Raw genomic sequence first — 19,304 nt, 5'->3', positions numbered from 1 at the left:
CTGAAGCTATATGGTAACGATTCCAAGTTCAGGAACGAAGTGTGTTTCTGAGGAGATTCAAAGCAACGTTGTTGCTTTTGATTACTATGTCATCGATGAAAACAACCCCGATCATATACCCACCGTCTCTGCTCGGGTATTTCTTTTACCTTTTCATTAGCAGCAAACAATTTATCAAATTCTTCGTCTGGGTTTATCAGATTTCTGCCTTTTTCTTTTGTCCAACCACCTCAATACAAATTTATCTCTGATTTTGATACTTTGTTTTAATGGGATAATCTTTTATTTGAGATTTTAGTTGTTGAAGGCTTTGCTGGTTTGGGTGAACAGTGATTATGTTGCTAGGCTTTGCTGATTTTTATCCTTTTGTAAGTGTCAAGGATGTTTAGAACATGTATTTACAGTGCAAGTCATATCCAAGAGTAAACCTTTGCTTAGTCTTCCTATTTAGTATGAATGAGAAATTTTCTTTTTTGTTAAGAATCAGAATCTAGTCCCTGATAATTAAGCACCCGGCTACCAATTTCCTTCTGTCTTTTGAAGTTCCATATGAATATCTGCAGAATAAGTTCTTTTCTTCAGTTTAACTGAGAGTGAGTATTTGATTGAGTCAAGTTGAGTTTTGCTCACCCCTATTTCTTGATCTGCCAAAGAAATATCCTTTCTTTTTGATGGAAAAGTCTTGAAGGTGGAAAATTGGTATTCTTGGTACCCTATGGTTGAAGAATCCATTCTAGTTTGAGGAATTGCAAAGTACATCTAATCGGTATCAGATTGAGGTTACTTGCGCATTTGATACTTCTTTGTGTTCGACAAGTATCTGTAGCTCAGTATTAACCAAACTAGAGGTCAACTGCATGGAATTTTATTCCTACTATCCTCATGGCATGTTTGAAATTGTTGAGTTTGAAACGAACCACAAGTGAGAAAATTATATATCTTTCAAAAAGTTCGAACATGAGTACTTAAAAGAACAATGAAGAGTTAAAGCTGCATAGCTTGAGATCATTAATTGTATATATTTGGGAATTTATCTGGAAAACTTAGATTTAAAACAGTTACACATGTACTGAATATGCGATTTATGCTCAAATTTACTAGACCGGTATCTCATTCATTGGCGACACTCATGGCAAAGGGCACAGATTTCTTTTCACACAAATTCCCCTCTGCTTCCGAGGTTAGCCCTTCAAAATGATTGTATATTTTTATCATTCATTTATTTATTTATTACATCATATTGACATTTCATTAATGTTTATATTGCAGATTCTTGAAGAGCTTAAAGAGCTATGGGGCATGGCTTTGCCTATAACAGCCATGAACTGGCTAGTCTTTGTTAGAGCAGTGCTATCGGTTCTGTTCTTAGGTAGACTTGGTAGTCTAGAACTAGCCGGAGGAGCTCTCTCCATAGGCTTCACCAACATCACTGGCTACTCTGTGCTTGTTGGTCTTGCCTCAGGGCTCGAGCCAGTGTGTAGCCAAGCCTACGGGAGCAAGAACTGGGAGTTACTATCTCTCTCTCTCCAACGCATGATCATCATACTGTTTCTTGCAATCATACCAATCAGCCTGTTATGGGTGAATCTTGACAGCATTATGGTTTTCATGGGACAAGATAAAGATATCACATCAATGGCAGCAACTTATTGTATGTACTCTTTGCCGGATCTTTTAACAAATACTTTGTTACAGCCGTTGAGGGTATTTTTAAGGTCACAACGGGTGACAAAGCCTATGATGTGGTGCTCCTTAATAGCTGTGATATTTCACCTGCCCCTTAACTATGTGTTGGTGATGGTTATGGGGCTGGGGGTACCAGGTGTGGCAATGGCATCCGTGGTTACCAACATGAACATGTTGGTGTTGATGCTGGGGTACGTGTGGATTAGTGGGAGGTGTGAGATGAGATGGACGACTGGAATTGGAGGGGTGTGTGGTGGGGTTGTCCCACTTTTGAGATTGGCAGTGCCTAGTTGTCTTGGGATTTGTTTGGAATGGTGGTGGTATGAGATAGTGACGTTGATGGCTGGTTATCTGTGGAATCCAACACTCGCTGTGGCTGCCACTGGGATCCTGATTCAGACCACCAGCATGATGTACACTTTCCCCATGGCTCTTGCTGGATGTGTCTCCGCCCGTGTAAGTTCCACTTCCACTATACCAGTACTCTATTGTATTACTCATATTTTAAAAGAGGAATAGAATTGTTGCAGGTAGGGAATGAACTTGGAGCTGGTAAGCCATACAAAGCTAAGCTAGCGGCCATGGTGGCATTGGGATGTGCATTTGTGATTGGCATAATCAATGTGGCTTGGACGGTGATACTTAGGGAAAAATGGGCCGGGTTGTTCACCAGGGATGATCTTGTCAAACCATTAGTTACAACTGTCATGCCAATCATAGGGCTGTGTGAGCTAGGTAACTGCCCCCAAACAACTGGCTGCGGTATCCTACGTGGCATGGCAAGGCCGTCGGTTGGGGCCCGCATAAATCTGCGCTCATTTTATTTCGTGGGCACTCCGGTGGCTGTATGCCTAGCCTTTCTGTTAAATGTGGGTTTCCCCGGGCTCTGGTTTGGACTACTATCTGCCCAAATGGCTTGTGTTGTGTCTATTATGTATGTCGTGCTGTGTACAACAGATTGGGAAGCTGAGGCATTGAAAGCAAAGAAGCTAACCGGCATGGAAATGAGCTCATGCATGGATGAAGATGAGAGTAAAGGGCTGTTGGGTGATGGAAATGATAAAATAGATGACGTTTTGTGAAGAGAAATGGACAGAGAGTTATGGAATACGCGCATAAGATGCGGGATACTGTTTTGTTTTTTATTGTCTAGTTGCTTTTGGGAGAGGTAGCTGACTCATGTTTGTTTTTTCTTTGTGTTTGCTTTTATTTGGCTCTCGGAGTTTAGTCATCAGGGAACCTATTATAGGGTAGGATGGTAAACGGGTCGGCGGGTGAGGATATCCCTTCCTATTCTCATACCCACTAATATTTTCAAATCTACCACCCGACTATCACCCATGATGGGTATTATTTTTCAAATCTACACCGCGTGCATTCTCAAATTCATCCCCACACCCACTACCCAACTAGAGACGTACCCGACTAGACTCGTTTGACAACAACCTTAAGTTATACATAAACAATAAACATAAAACAAACACGTCCATTAAGAAACATAATAAAATAAACTAAAGATTATATGAGTTAAGTGTTAACATAAATTTTAAAGTACATAAAATATTAAAATAAAATATATAATTAAAGCCTAAAAACTTAAATGACAAACACATAATAACATATAAATGATAAACTTTAAAATTATACCTAAATTTATAATAGTCTAAAATTTAATGAGTATTTAGTGGGGCAGGCAGATGCGAGGCGGTAAGGTTTCAAACCTATTACGTCACTACCGCGATGGGTACCACTTTATAAATTTATACCCGCTCACTATCTACTAAAATTATATTAATTTTTACTCCAATTAAAATGAATACGGTGTAAAATTACGAAATTGTACATTTTGTTGGCAGAAGGAATGTCCCTCACCATCTAAAATGTTCAATTTTCTATCAAGGGCGCTCCTTTTAAAAAAACCGTGGCCAAACTATTGGAATAGTAGCTATTTTGTCAATTTTCATTTTAAAGGTTTAGTACTTCTCTTTTCAAAAATTAAAAAAAATCTAGGTTTAGTACTAGTATGACCTTATAAGAGAAATAGTACTTTTAAAGGTTGGATTCCCTTTCACTTATGAGTATTTAACCAACCAATAATCATTTAAAATATTAATTTGAAATTATTTCATCCAAGGACCTAAGGAAATATATTTTAATACATGGTAAAGAAATTACTACTAATTTAAATAAAAAGGTAAAGGAATATAATAGCAATAACAAATAGAATTACATAAATAATTAACCACCATCTTCAACATATACACATACTACAGAACAATATTATAGTTAAATAATAATATATAAATTGACATCAATTGATTAAATTAAACGAGTTCATGTTTTTTACTTTTCAAGTTCCAAAAAAATATAGCATGATCCATGAGGGAGCCTAACTGAAATGTAATTTGAAGGTCAAATTTCCTTTTATTTATGGGTATTTTAATTGTTTCAATATATTGTGTTAATTATTGTTTAAATGTATTGTATTATATTAATATTTAAAATTATTATTTAAAAATATCAAAATAAATTTTAGTTCAAGTTAATTAATATTACATATTAATTTAATGCATCATATTATCTTCTTAACAATAGTTAATGGTAGCTAACGATATGATATCTATTTTATAACAAAATTAAAAGTTTAATATTCGATTTATAACTTTTAAAAGTTCAATGTCTTAAGAAATTATTTTAATATAATTTAATGATCGTTTGTATAATTTACACTTTTGTTTTTATGAATATTAGACTTCTTAATTTAAGGCTCATTCTATCAGAATGTCGATCCTCTTTTAATGAAAGTCAACCTATTTTTTTATTAAGCTAAAGTGATTATAAAATAGTATACAATGAACTTTTAAATCAACCTATTTATTTAAAGAGACATTCATAAGATCTTGTTGATACTGTCACGACTTGTGAATTTAGGCTTGAGACATTCTGTTTGATTTTTTTTTAATTTAAGAAGGTAGTTGTTTAAATTAAAGAGATAACATTGATAATGTTTGATTTAAATTTAAATTTATTAAGATAAGATAAGATAATGAATTTGTTAGACGAGATTCAATCTCACCCATAGATGTAGTTAACATAAACTATTAGATGTATGAGACTTCAATTATAAATAGAGAAGCTTCTCACATCAGTTATAATCGTTTGATTTATTGTATATTAGTAATATGAACAGAGTTTTACTGGGGAAATGGTCTTGGAGGTTTGCTAATGAAAGGAATGCTGTTTGGAGGAGGTTGATATGTTCAAAATATAATCTGGATCCCTACTCTTTACTGTTCAATAGCAAGTTACCATCTCAATCCTCTTGGATTTGGAGTTCAGTGGTTAATTCTCATTTTAAAGAAGACTCATTTGGCTCAAAATTTCGAAGTATGTGCAGAATTCAAGTTGGTTGTGGTTAGTTTATATGTTTTTGGCAGGATAAATGGGCAATGGACTGCCCTCTTAAGGTCTCTTTCCCAAGGCTATTTGCTATCTCTTCAAATCAGAGTGGTAAATTGATTGATTTCGGCGAGTTTAGTTCTCTAGGCTGGATTTGGAATATTTGATTGAGGAGGAATTTGGCTGATTGGGAATTTGAACAGTGGACTAATATGATGACAATCATTTCTAATTTTTGCTTGTCTAAGATGCCAGCGATGCTCTGATCTTGAAAGGGAAAGGGGATGGTGTTTATTCTGTTAATTCATGTGTGAAGATTTGTTCCTCGGTTTCCCAGGTGAACTCTTTTTGGAAGAAATTTTTGTGGAAAGGATTGGTGCCACCAAGGATTGAGACTTTTATATGACAGGTGGTCCTTCAAAAACTACCAGTGAGGACTGAACTGGCTAAAAGAGGGGTTTCGGATATTGTAGATCTTTCATGTCCTTTATGTAATTTGGTGGATGAATCCTCTTCTTACTTATTTCTCTCTTGTTTAGTCGTGTGGTCTTTGTGGAATAAATTTTTGCAGTATTGGAGTATCAGTTCGGTATTTCATGGAAATGCGCAAAACTTTCTTCTAGCTTGGGAAGATCTAAATTCCGGTTCTACTATTTGGAACTTTATTCCGGCTGTTGTTATGTGGACTGTTTGGAAAGCTAGAAATGACATCGTCTTCGATAGAGAGAAGTTGGATCAAGCTAATTTATTTTTCTTAGCTAGAGTAAGGCTTGCATCTTGGTTCCTAGCTAAGTTTGCAGATTCGGTCATTTCTTTGGATTCCCTTATCAGTGACCCTTCCCTTGGGGATTCATGTTTCCCTCCAAACAAATCAATTGTCTCTACCATCCCGTGGTCCCTCCCTCTAAGGGCTTTGTTAAATTGAATGTGGATGCAGCTACTAGTTCTGACTGGAAGAGCAGTGGAATTGCAGGCATCCTAAGGGATGAAGAAGGTCTACTTTTAGGTTCTTTTAAGACGGCTTCTGGTCCAGGTCCACCTATTCTGATGGAATTAGAGGCTGTTAAGGAGGGTTTAAATTTCTTTCACTCAGTGAGAGGAAGTATTAAGGGTCGGTTGATTATAGAATCAGATTGTAAAATGGTAATGGATTGGATTAAGGATGGATCTTGTTGTCCTGTTGTCTATGCCTCCATTGTTAGGGAGGTAGTTGTTAAACTCAAAGAAGTCGAGGGAGTTATTAGAGGGGTGGCTAGGACAGCCAATATTGAGGTTGATGGGTTGGCTAAGTCTGGTATTGGTTAATTTTTCTTTGTTGTTGGGATATATTATTTTGGGTTTTAGGTTGTTTGTAAGGGTTTTATCTTATTATTGTATCTTATGTATCTATATTAATAAAGTTTAAGGCACTCTTTTCCTCCTTCATCCGATTTAGGAATTCAATATGAGTTCCTTAAATCATGAAGGAATTTTTAATGAGGCCTCAATTCCTATAAAAAAAAAGAATAATATAATTCAATATTTACTCTAAATTTATCTCTTGTTTCTTTGTTGTTGGTTTCATAACTTTTTTGTGTTTTTGTCGACTCTCGTGGTGATTTAGATTACCCTAAAAATGCTTGTGATATGCAGAATTTGTTGGTCGTTTGGTGTGATTTTTAACAAAGATATGATGAAGACTTGTTTATGTTTACATTCAGTCAAGAAAAGGTTCGTATAGATAAACCTGTTGAAATTCTAATCCGTAATAATATTATGATAAAATTAACTATGTTTTTTTACCACAATCAGTTACTTTTAACAGCAAATACAAATCCATCCAGTAATTAATCAAAATGAAATATTAAATTTCTAGTCAAAGAAAGTAAGAACATTTCAATCCTAAAATTCTTAGCTGGACCATTCTTATTGGAAGACTGCAACAACTCTTCTTGACCTTTCTCTCCATTGTCCCACACACCAAATCCCACTCCCAGTTCTCAGCGCGTCTCTTGCACAGTGCAACCGGGACAGCTAGAACAAGTCTACGACAAGCCATCAAACCCCCCAAGAAATATACTGAATTGCAAAAAAGGGGGTTGGGGGTTGAAACCAGAGAAAAGAAAAGCAGAAAGAGAAGCAAAACGAGACCCTTTATTTTGGTTTTGGGTGCTTGTGGCAAAGGCATGTTTTTTGGTGGTCGTGCAGTGTGTTTTTTGCCAATAATATTGGTACTATGTTTAACGAGGAACAATTGTATGTTGCCGGTTGCTGAAGCTATATGGTTAACGATTCCAAGTTCAGGAACCAAGTGTATTTCTGAGGAGATCCAAAGCAACGTTGTTGTTTTAGCTGATTACTATGTCATCGATGAAAACAACCCCGATCGTATACCCACCGTCTCTGCTCGGGTATTTCTTTTACCTTTTCATTAACAGCGAACAATTTATCAAATTCTCCGTCTGGGTTTATCAGATTTCTGCCCTTTTTATTTTGCCCAACCACCACAATATAAATTTTATCGCTGGTTTTGATATTTTATTTCAATGGGATGATTTTTTATGTGAGATTTTTGTTGTTGAAGACTTTGCTGGTTTGGATGAACAGTGATTATATTGATAGGCTTTGCTGATTTTTATCCTTTTGTAAGTGTCAAGGATGTTTAGAACATATATTTACAGGGCAAGCCATATCCAAGAATAAACCTTTGCTTAATCTTCCTATTTAATATATTTTTTTTTGCTAAGAATTTGAATCTAATCCCTGATACTTAAGCATCCAGCAACCAATTTGCTTCTGTCTTTTGAAGTTCCATATGAATATCGGCAGAACAAGTTCTTTTCTTCAGTTTGAATGATACGTTTTTTATCCTATATGTACTAAGGTGAGCCATTAATATGGGGATAACATATGTGCCTTGAAGTTCTAGGCCTCCCCTCAAGGGATTTGGTAGGTGTTTCTTGTTGTTTCTTGATAGGAGTGAGTATTGGATCGAATCAAGTTTTACTCACCCCTATTTCTTGATCTGCCAAAGAAATATCCTTTCTTTTTTATGGAAAAGTCTTGAGGGTGGAAAATTGGAATTCTTTGTGCCCTATGGTTGAAGAATCCATTCTAGTTTGAGGAATTGTGAAGTACAACTAATCGGTATCACATTGAGGTTACCTTTTTTGTGTTAGACAATTATCTGTAGCTCAGCATAAACCAAACTAGAGGCCAACTACATGGAATTTTCTTCCTACTATCGTCCTGGTATGTTGAAAATTTTGAGTTAATGAACTACAAGCAATAAGATATCTTTCAAGAAGTTATAACATGAGTACTTAAAAAGAACAATGAAGAGTCTGAGCTGTGTAGCTTGAGATCATTAATTTTGTATATTTGGAAATTTATCTAGAAAATGTAGATTTAACACAGTGGCACGTGTACGGAATATGTGATTTATCCTCAAATTTACTAGACCTTTATCTCATTCTTTAGGTAACATCTCCTTTTGGGAACAATCTTCACCACAATGAAAATGCAACTCACGGTCAGTTTGCATTTACGACCAGTGAGTCAGGCAATTATCTAGCTTGTTTCTGGAAGGATGGCAGCCATAAACAAGATTCTGAACTAACTTTAGGCATTGACTGGAAAACTGGAATTGCTGCCAAAGATTGGGAGTCCGTTGCGAAGAAAGAGAAAATAGAGGTAAGATCCTTGATGCCTTCTCTTGAAATTTTAAATGGGGCTTGATCTCCATAGCCATCCAAATTTCTTACGCATTATATATTACTTTTTGTAGGGTGTTGAACTTGTTCTCAGGAGACTTCAAGGAACAGTGGAAGCTATTCGTGGTAATCTAATCTACCTCAAAGATAGGTACTCTTATCACAACTAAACTGTAGTTCAAGGTGCAAACATCTTAATAGTCACTGTTTACGCTTGAAATAGAAGTCTTAAAGGAGGAATTTATTCAGAACAAGAAACTTGATGCTTAAAGGATCTTTTCATACATTCACAAGGTTTTCCACCTCAAAGTTTTCACTTTTCATAATTATAAATGTGGTCTATTTTGATCTCAAAGTTTTCACTTTTCATAATTATAAATGTGGTCTATTTTGATCTTGGAAGTTTTCCACAAAGAAATACTTGGATTTCCATTAAAATCTCCTTATCAGTTCTCATATTTTCTGTAAAAAGAGGTTAAAAGTAAGAAGTAAAGGAATCGGGAACAGAATGACTAACAAGATAAGTAGAAAACTCGACTTAATATCTTGAAATATTCAATTATTCGAGTCAACAAGTAGAGATATTCTTTGACTTGGGTGTTAAGATGATCAATTTGCTTAGACTGTGTTCATTCCTATTCCTTTGCAGGATCTACTTAGTCACATGTTTCTAAAATAACAGTTGTCTTTCTTTCGTTAATGTGTACAGAGAAGCAGATATGAGAGAAGTAAGTGAAATTACAAATGCAAGAGTGGCATGGTTCAGTATCATGTCCCTTGGGGTCTGCATCACGGTTTCGGTTTTGCAGATATGGTACTTGAAGCGCTACTTTGTAAAGAAGAAGCTCATCTAGATTATATGCACAAATAGTTTTGTGAAACAAAAGTTAAACCGTCCTGAAAAAATGAAAGGAATTCACTAATTTCTTGCTGTTCCATAGAGACTGACTATCATTTCCTGCTGATTTGAGAATGAAGATGTGGTTTGTTGTTCAATGCTCACGTCAAGGTTTTTTCTTTTTCCTTCTCATAAATATAGATATGCGCTCACAGTATTACCGTCTCTATGATCACCTTCTCCAGCCGAAACAAACAACAATATACTACTCTCCGGTTACGCCATTCTAGAAGATGTCGATGTCATCAAAATGCTATAAAATACCATAGAAAATAGCTCAACTGAAGATTATCTATCGCTACAAAACGTGATACCTATTACCTACAAGTATACAAACAAAATATATGTATTCCTAGGTTCTCCAGCCAATTTTCTTCTTCCAAAATATTTAAGTATCAAGCAGTAAGCAATAAAAACCATGCATAACCGTCTCTCGCAATTGATTCAACTTCATCATGATTAAGTTGTTCAGATTTAGAAGATGAATGAGAAAAAGCATATCATCTTCCACATCTTTCATCTGGTAACAATGTGGGGCTATTTCGACCAACTATTCCGGTTTCAGCTCAGTTACTTGCAATTGAACTCCAGTGGTATTGGCATTAGCCATGAACACTTACCAAGAAACGACTTGATACAGAATTTATAATCCAAAGAGAAAATAAAAAAATACTTACATTTCTCATATATTACCAAATACCAGTAGTGTTTGGAAGAAGGGAGCGGCTGCAACAATCGACCAACGCCATATACCAAGGCGAAGTAATCAAATACTAAGCTTAATGGATGAGGGGATAGACCAGAAAGTAGAGTTGATAGTCCATATAAAATACGCCTCCAAGTCTCAAATATCTGCAGAAAGCTTGTCGTATTAATGTATTCATGTAACACCTTTTGTAGACCAATTGTATGTATTAATGTAGATGACATTGGCTAACATGAATATAGTACAAGATCAAAATCATACAGTTTTCTTCCTTGTCATTCATTTTCATATAATGAAACATGAAATGACAGTACCTTCCTAAGAGTATAAAAAGATTCGATATATTTGCAAACAATGGATGCATTAGAAGACCTCTAAGACCCAAGTATAGAAACACCACATATTGCAATAGTCATTCCCTGCTACACCCCGAATCAAGGGTTGAAAGCTTCTTCGAAATTTATTCTGTTAATTAGAGGATCAATTTGATTTTTTGAGGACCTAAATGTCCAAAATCCAAAATTTGGGGACCTAATTGAAGTGAAATAAAAATTTAGAGGACTAATTTGGAGACCATTTTGAACATAAAATAAAGTTAGAAACCCATTTCGTGAATCTTAGAAAGTTAGTGTATAACTTTTCATCATAATGAAGTAAAAAATCTTATGAATAGGGATGGCAAACGGGTATAGTTTCTTAGATTTCGCACCGTATCCGCTCCAATTGGAGCGGGGATGGGTATAATTTTAGCGGGTAGTGGGCGGATGTGGATTTATAAAGTGGTACCTGTCGTGGGTGGTGGGCGGGTAATGGGTTTGAGACATTACCTACCCCGCATCCACCCGCCCCGCATCCGCCTGCCCCACATCCGCCCGCCCAGCCAAATATCTATTAAATTTTGGAGCATTATGAATTTAGGTGTAATTTTAGAGACTAATTTATAAATTTTAATATTGTATAATATATAACATATAATTTAACCAAATATTAATTTTAATCTGGTCTTTAATTAGGGAAATATTCGGCTCTTTGATTAAATCCATAATCCCACTAACCACATCACTTTCCATGTTCTTTAGCCCATGCTGCCCATCTAAACACAAATTAGCCGTACTATATGCATTAACATCAAAAGCAGCAGTTTCCATGTTCTTTAGCCCCTCAAAACCCATATTAGGCGCACTATGAGCATTAACATCGAAAACAACTCAACAATCCAACTCTGCGACTACATGCTCCCTACAATCTGTCTCCATAACATTCATAGAGCCACTTCTCTGACAAATTGAAGCATGTGTTTGCTGTCAGGCGGGTCTAGATGGGTATGTCGCTAGTGGGTAGTGAGTGTGGGGATGGATTTGAAAATGTACCCGCGTGGGCGTGTGTGGATTTGAAAATTTGTACCCATCATGGGTGGTGGGCGGGTGGTGGATTGAAAAATATTAGGTGGGTATGGGGATGGGGGAGGGGGTATCCGCACCCGACCCGCTTGTTTGCCATCTCTACTTATGAACCATTACTTTCGAATATTTACATTCGTAAAGATCCACGGTCTGAACCATAAAAAAACCATCATTGTCACCCTTCTTACCAAACCCTAACCCTAATATGCTAAAGCAAACCAGAACCCCAAGCCAATCCCAAAGGTTTATCCCACCAGCATGACCCAAATCCCAAGCCTATTGTTGAGGCCCAAACACTATAGCACTAATAGACCCAATACCCAAACCTACAAAGGCCCAAAGCTTCCTAACAGAATACGACCCATATAATTTTTAAAATGTACTCGATCCATATTTACTTTGATCCATTGGTCATACCCGTTGACTTTATTGATTGATCGATCCGGCCTGTTAATTGACTCGGGTCTTTGAATAACTTGAACTGTAGATTGACATGACATGTTGATTGACCTGATAAGTTAATGAGAATAATTGAAATTGATCTCTGACTTTGATTAAATTGTTGACTTTCATTGATTAATTTATCCTTTCTGACCAATTTAATGATTTTTACTTAAATCTAAAATCTACTAATTTAATATATTTTTCTTACTATTATTATTCTGATTAATTAATAATAAAATTATATAGATAACGTTTTTTTTTTGTGATTTTTCAATTTGTTAATAAAAAAAATATAATGTATTTTTTTTATTTTGCCACTTTTGCTTCATTTTGCACACTTTAACATCTAGAAAGTGAGAAAAAGAAAAAGAAATACATAAATCATGGTTCTTTAATGTCGTACTCATTCCATTTCTACAACTTTTGACTGACCCATTGTTTCAAAGCCCTCAAGCTGTTGAATTTCTGCTTTTCTGTTCACCTGAAAAGTTTGAGAATTGAGGACAAACTGGACTTGTGCATCACACAGTGTATATTCTAAACAGTATCTTGATCTAGTGGGGCTGATTTCCATGCACCAAAAAGGAAAAAAAAAACGATAAGGATTGTAATACATGTAGAGGTCCAGCTACCCGAAGCTGTCATTGGTGATTGAATGACTGGCAGTGGAGAACTCACATTTGTGTAAGGTTGACATGTCTTCACTTTTGATTTTTTTTTATATAGTTATTTATTTTTGTAATTGCGATCATCTTAAAAATTTATATATGTTCACTCACATATAAAAAAATTATGTTAATAATATATGTATCCATATTAAAATATATTTTAAATCCGCCACTAATGACTAATATTGTCGTTATATATGATTTGATGTAAAACAATATTCACAAGAAAGATTACAGATGTCGAACTTCGATTCAAGTTTATTAAACATCATCTTTAATAGTTATATAAGATAATTGAGTGAAACTTCAAGTCTGTTAAATATCATTTTTGTTATCTCCAGATTCCGTTTGGGAAGTTCCATCGTCGATGAAGGAGCTGGAGGCTACTTTCTCACCGGTTGTTAATGAAGCAGTGACCAAGGTGTTTTCGGCTAATGATACTAACTGCAGCGATAAGGTAGGCTCTTCATTGTTGGAGATGAATTGACAAATTGTGGTAACCGTCAAAGTAATATTATAGTTTGTCAGAGATGTAAGGATTAATTTATCTTTTGTCTGGTAGTATGACAGCCGGTGAGATATTGAGTGAGAATCAATTATATTGGTTACATTCTTATGGAAGCTTTGTTGTATGTCGGGTAGTAACTCGTTGTCTTTCTAGTTGAGTGGTTGTCTTAGGTTTTAGGGATGTAGTTTTGATTTTCGTTGTCTTTTGCTTGGTACTTTCTTAGAATAGTTAGATATTTTGATCCGGTTGTAATGTTCTATCAAGCCCTGATTCAGAGTTGTTCAGCAGAACGGTAAGGGGTGTTAATAGATGTTACAACAAAGGAAAATTTGGAGTTGTTTTTTTAATAATATATTTAAAAAAATTATAATACGTGAAAAATAATTGAATACAACACTGATGTACTAATTACCGAATTTAACAACATCTTTAAAACAATTATAAATACATGAAAAATAAATGAATACAGCACTGATGTGCTGATTACCAAATCGAATAATATGTCGCACGGTATCTTCTATTATTTTATTCTAAAAGAAGCCAACTGATAAAGTAGTTTTTTTTTATATAAATATAGCCTTTTGTTTCTACAAACAGGACAAAATAATTTCTGTTTTAAATCCAATTAAATTATACGTTTGGTATCTAAATTATTATTTTTGTGTCATTTTAATACACAAATTTCATTTTTTTTTCCAAAATCATATTTAACATTTATTTTAGGTTTCAATTCGGTACTCGTCGTTAAAAATTTAATAGAATTGTTAATGTGACCTTTTTTTTTTTTTTTAGATGAAGATGTGACACTACCATATGGTAACACTTCAACATCATCATTAAGTTTTTAATAGTGGATATTAAAACGAAACTTAAACTAAACGCTATATATGGTTTTTTATAAAAATAAAATTTAGGTACCAAAACGAAATAAAAGTATTGATTTAAATACTATACATGTAGTTTACCCTAAATCGATTTGCATATGAATCATAAGCAATTCAAAAAGCTATTGGGGTCATCTCCAATCCCACCATAATGTTTTATTTATTAAATACTAAATTGTACAAGTATACAAAATTTAAATATAATTAATGTCATATACCTTTTGCACTATGAATTCAATGATTACTTTATCATCAATGTTATTTCTGTGCCACTAGTTGTTTAAGATATCTTTCAATCTTTTAAAGATTCACTTTATTTCATCATTAAAAAAAATAAACAATTCAACGTTTAAAATTTGCATGAAAATATGTATATATTATTTGACTACCAAGACCATTCATTTTCCAAGGTGTTAACTTATTCATCCCTTTAATCATACACTCCAAACCATGTAGTCCAAGCTACTTTTTCACACAAGTTTTCCTTTTGATATGGCGAGAGAGGGGGAAAAAATCAGATTTGCCATAATTCAAAGCCAAAATATTATGGAATAAGAAATTCATCATGTAGGAATAACATCATTTCTGTTATTTTTTTTTTCTTATTGAATGATCTGCCTTCCAAACATATCATATTGGAGGTTGATATTCATGTTTATCTCTTGTTTCTTGGTAACAGGAAATTGCAAAAACACATACAGCATTGCTGGAATGTATTGGTTTCCCACTTTCCATCGGTAAATTCCCACATTTTTATATGAAAAGGTACTTTAGGATCCTGGAATCTGAAATCCACTACAAGGATTCATAGGAGTTAGGCTTTGAATGTGAGGTTAAGGTTTCCGAAAGTAGACAATGTTGATGAGATGAAAACATTAGTGAAAGGAAGCAAGAAAACAAGAAAATCTCATGCAAAAGAAGAAGAAAAAAACAGATTGACTGTTAAACGACACGTTGGAAAGATTGATAGAATAGCATTTATAAAGCAAAAGGAAAGTTGTTCTGCTGTCTTTTTGACTGTTTTTTGGCTGCATTAAACATGTTGCTTTATTATTTTCATGTTTGCAGTGTTTTGGTCCCAAAATTCAATTAGTTGATCATAGACTTAATTACGTTGCTTTCTTTCCTTGGCATCTAAAAAGCACTAATAATTTGAGCTGCTCTATTTTTGAACCAGATTGCTTCAAATACAGTAGGTTTGACTACTTGAAATTGCATCAATGAACTGTTGTTATCAAAAGCGATTGAACAAGGGCTCGCTTGGTTGCTTCATGAAACGAAAGATGTGTTTATAGTTGTACAACTTCAAACTTCAAAAAGTTTTAAGACCAGTTTATGGACATGACAGACATTTTCACAAAACAAGCTTTGTACTTGGTGCAATTTTCCTTTAAAACATCCCTTTTCAATCACTTTTACTAAAAATGGTGGAATAAATCAGCTTGTAAACAACCATTTGAGTGGTTTGCCATTCCCATCTCATTTGTGCTTGAACCAAACCTTATCCTAATTTGGATTTTGTTTCAAATTCTGAACTTGATATTTGCAAATCTGTAAGAATTTGACAAGCTAATGGCTGAAATCATGCAAGTCTTAATCATTTTTGTTTGTGACGAGGCCAATGAACAAGTCCAAGATGTTCATTATTGAGATATTCGATATGATTCAGTGGCTGAGGCAAAGAGATTTCGCTTTCCATGTCCATATCATGCATGCTGAATGAGAAGCAACAATTGATGGAATTGTTAACAGCTAACCATAGTTTCTTTCCTTCTTTTCTTTCCAATTAATTAACTGAAAATTAGTAAGAGTATGAAATTAGCCCCTCTTCTTCAAAAATAAAGAATAGAGATATGACAGATCCAATGTCTGGGGTTTATCTTTTCCATCAATAATTAATTTCTAAGTGCCATATCTTTTCTATTTTGGTCAAAGGAATTTGTTGAGACATTTCCAGAATAGTATTTTCTTATTGTATATCCACAGAAAATGCATCGCCCTTGTTTTTTTTTGGTGGAAAAAGATAATATAATAAAGAAGCTTTTGAAATGATAAAAATTCGTATGAGCTAAGTCATGTTCATGGACCTGGCTTCAAGGTGAAAACTGTCTCGTAGGGATTAGAACTACCATGAATTCCGCATTAAATAACATGTAACCCCCTAGACCCGGCCTATGCGTTTCGACTAAGTATAGTGGATCACATTATGATTATTAAAGACATTTTTCGAAATCGTTATTCTATCAATATAAAATCACATTATAAATAACATGAAATTATAAACAAATTATATTATCAAAATCCAACTCGTAAATATAGTACCAATAAATAATAATTTAATTTAAAACATGTCTTCAAATTCAAAATCACAATAAACCGAGCAGTAATAGCAAAAGAGTCATCATTATAAAATCCGATATTTAAAATAAGGTCCATGTCACCAAAATAAAGTCAACTTGCAAGATAAAAACATTACAATATGATTTACTTCAAGAGATATGTTGATCCTCCAAGTGCTCGAACCGAGGTATCTAACCAACAGTATCTGAAAGGGGGAAAACATTTTCAAAAGGTGAGCCAGGCTCAGTGTGTCCCAACATTTCCATAAAATGTCAATAGGTACAAATCATAGTCCAATAATCTCATAAATTCATAAAAGAGTTTAACTTTTGAAAATCATAGTTTAAACCCTTTTCTGGTACACCATCAGTAGTTCCCAAAATTATTTTCCATATAGCTTACTTTATGCACATAGCAAAAAGAAAGCCGACTTAAGGATAGGCTCTGAAGCTTGTATCCTTAAGCTCAAGTCAATAAGTCCATATAGCTTACCCAAAACACACAGCAAAGGAAAGCCGACCTAATGAAACATTTTGAGGCCCTCAAGAGTCACATTAGGCCCATTTAGCTTGATCAGAGCTATTCCATCGTAATTCAATTCCAAAATTTAATTGCACCGTGAAATAAATTCCATAAATCCAAAAACATGGTAATCATATACCATTTCAAAACAAAAATTAGATAGCAGCCATATTCCATAAATTGTCACATTAAATTGGTGCATCCATAAAACAATAACCAATGAATTCGGTGTACCACATATTAAAACCAATAAAACAGTTCAGTAATAAGTAGGGAACACACCTCGACAATAGGTTCAAATAGCAAATCTACTGATTGCTGGTTTCACCACGCTCTGCTACAGTTTTCGAACGCGTGAATAATGGCACACGTGGTTAACTGATCTAGAAGAGCTGGGTCGAGTTGTCGAACGATCCAGAGAGTCTCTTGTACCTTCAAACAATAATAATCTATCAGTCCCAAATCCTATTTAATTGTTCAAAACTAGACTTCTTAAGTATATAAGCATTTTTCGGGTTTGACTATCAATTTAGGGTATTTCGAGTCTGAATTTGGCCAAACGAATTGCGGAATCGGAATCAGGACGTCGAAAAACATAAAGTATGACTTTTCGAAAATTCAGATTCTTGGTCAAAGTCAAAGTCAACTACTTTGACCGTCGATTTGGAGTCCTTCGGGTTCGAATTTGACAAAACGGACAGCGGAAACGGATTTGGCACGTCAAAAACTATCAGGATAGGTATACTCGGAAAAGATTAACGGTCGTTTACTGCTCGGTCAAAGCCATTTTAAGTTTTGGTCAAAGAAAGTCAACGGTCAACGGTCCAGTCGGGTCGGGTCGGACGGTCGGGTCGGGTCGGTCGGTTGGGTCAGACCGGTCAAACTGGTTCAGATCGGTCAAACCGGTTTGAACCGGTCGAAACCAGTCAGAACCGGTTGAAAACCGGTTAAACCGGTTTCCAGCAGCCACTCGCCCTGCGGCGGCGCGTGTGGCGCGTGAGGCGTCCTCCGGGGACCTAAAAATCCCGGAAAAATTTCTAAAAATTATTTTGAGCGATTTCGAGATACTTACAACGATCGGTTCAAATTTTTGAACGGCGGAGAGCTCGATTTCAAATCGGCCGAATCTTTGACTGCACCACCTCCTCACGCGCCGCCGTCTACGGCGGACAAGGTTGACACCGGTGAACTCGAAACGACACAAAGAACACGATGGTGCAGGAGGTGTCGTAAACTGAGCAACGATCGGCGGTGAATTTGAGATTTTCTCGGCGATAGAGCTAAAAAAAACGTCGATGCTTTGACTTGAAATTCCCGACGTTTAGCAGCGTTTCGCTTCAATTAATTTAAGGGGATTGTTCCTGACTCGATAACGAACACGATGGTGGTTTCAATTTGACGATCGGATGTCGAACGGCGTCGGAATCGGACTTGAAAGTCGAGGTGCGGGAGGAGTGAAAATTTAAGAAAAGCTTTTGTGTTTTCTGATTGAAATCAGAAAACACGTTAGTTATAACCAAACTTGCCGACACTTTTAGGGGAGATTCAGGGCTTGGTCCCTGAATTTCCTTTACTTTGAAAATGGCATACAAGTTTTCATAAATTATACTTTAGTCACTTAAGTTCCTTTGTAGCCATACGATAAGGTGCCATAGAAATAGGTGAAGATCCTGGATAAGTCTCAATCTCGAACTCTACCTCTCTATCAGGAGGTAACCCAGGCAACTCCTCCGGAAAAACATCAGGAAACTCGCTAACTGTACGAATCTCCTCGATCGTGGACAATGCACCTTTGGTGTTCAAAATACAAGCAATGAAGGTCTCATATCCCTTCCGGATCATATGATCAATTTCCATCGCTGAAACTATATATTGGAGAGATAACCACGCCGTTCACCAATTAACACAACAGTCCGACCATCTGAAGTCTTCAGAGTAGCCCGCTTGTATTCGCAATCCAGCTTTACCTTGTGTTTATTCAACCAATCCATTCCAAGAATTAGATCGAACTCCCCTAAAGGAAGTTCCATAAGATCAGGGAGAAAAATTTCTCCCTGAACCTCGAGAGGACAACGCCGAAATACTTTATTCACTAATACCGCTTGTCCTACTGGACTTGTAACTGTAACAGTATTTTCAGTGTTCTCGATTGGA

At 35.4% G+C, this 19,304-nt stretch overlaps 2 protein-coding genes across 2 annotated transcripts; both read left to right on the top strand.

Moving 5' to 3' along the window:
• LOC120196016 (protein DETOXIFICATION 54-like) lies at nt 1–2,950 on the top strand. Its single transcript, XM_039197927.1, has 4 exons — nt 1–136; nt 1,102–1,180; nt 1,270–2,142; nt 2,217–2,950. Exons 1-4 carry the CDS (start codon nt 87–89, stop codon nt 2,766–2,768), a joined length of 1,554 nt encoding a protein of 517 aa, XP_039053858.1. The 5' UTR covers nt 1–86; the 3' UTR covers nt 2,769–2,950.
• Nucleotides 2,951–7,131: 4,181 nt separating this feature from the next.
• LOC120196027 (transmembrane emp24 domain-containing protein p24delta5-like) lies at nt 7,132–9,773 on the top strand. Its single transcript, XM_039197933.1, has 4 exons — nt 7,132–7,475; nt 8,545–8,757; nt 8,852–8,928; nt 9,487–9,773. Exons 1-4 carry the CDS (start codon nt 7,251–7,253, stop codon nt 9,629–9,631), a joined length of 660 nt encoding a protein of 219 aa, XP_039053864.1. The 5' UTR covers nt 7,132–7,250; the 3' UTR covers nt 9,632–9,773.
• The last annotated feature ends 9,531 nt before the right edge of the window (nt 9,774–19,304 follow it).

The sequence above is a fragment of the Hibiscus syriacus genome, unplaced genomic scaffold (assembly GCF_006381635.1).
Source record: "Hibiscus syriacus cultivar Baekdansim isolate YM2019G1 unplaced genomic scaffold, ASM638163v2 tig00004620_pilon, whole genome shotgun sequence".
Taxonomy (NCBI): domain Eukaryota; kingdom Viridiplantae; phylum Streptophyta; class Magnoliopsida; order Malvales; family Malvaceae; genus Hibiscus; species Hibiscus syriacus.
This window is presented reverse-complemented; position numbering and strand designations above follow the sequence as displayed.

Excerpts from the sequence above, each read along its gene's own strand:
- LOC120196027 (XM_039197933.1), top strand. The coding sequence starts at position 7,251 with ATGTTTTTTGGTGGTCGTGCAGTGTGTTTTTTGCCAATAATATTGGTA. Across the intron at positions 8,758-8,851 it reads CGAAGAAAGAGAAAATAGAG|GGTGTTGAACTTGTTCTCAG; the intron begins GTAAGATCCTTG and ends TACTTTTTGTAG. Across the intron at positions 8,929-9,486 it reads CTAATCTACCTCAAAGATAG|AGAAGCAGATATGAGAGAAG; the intron begins GTACTCTTATCA and ends TAATGTGTACAG.
- LOC120196016 (XM_039197927.1), top strand. The coding sequence starts at position 87 with ATGTCATCGATGAAAACAACCCCGATCATATACCCACCGTCTCTGCTC. Across the intron at positions 137-1,101 it reads TACCCACCGTCTCTGCTCGG|ACCGGTATCTCATTCATTGG; the intron begins GTATTTCTTTTA and ends CAAATTTACTAG. Across the intron at positions 1,181-1,269 it reads AATTCCCCTCTGCTTCCGAG|ATTCTTGAAGAGCTTAAAGA; the intron begins GTTAGCCCTTCA and ends TTTATATTGCAG.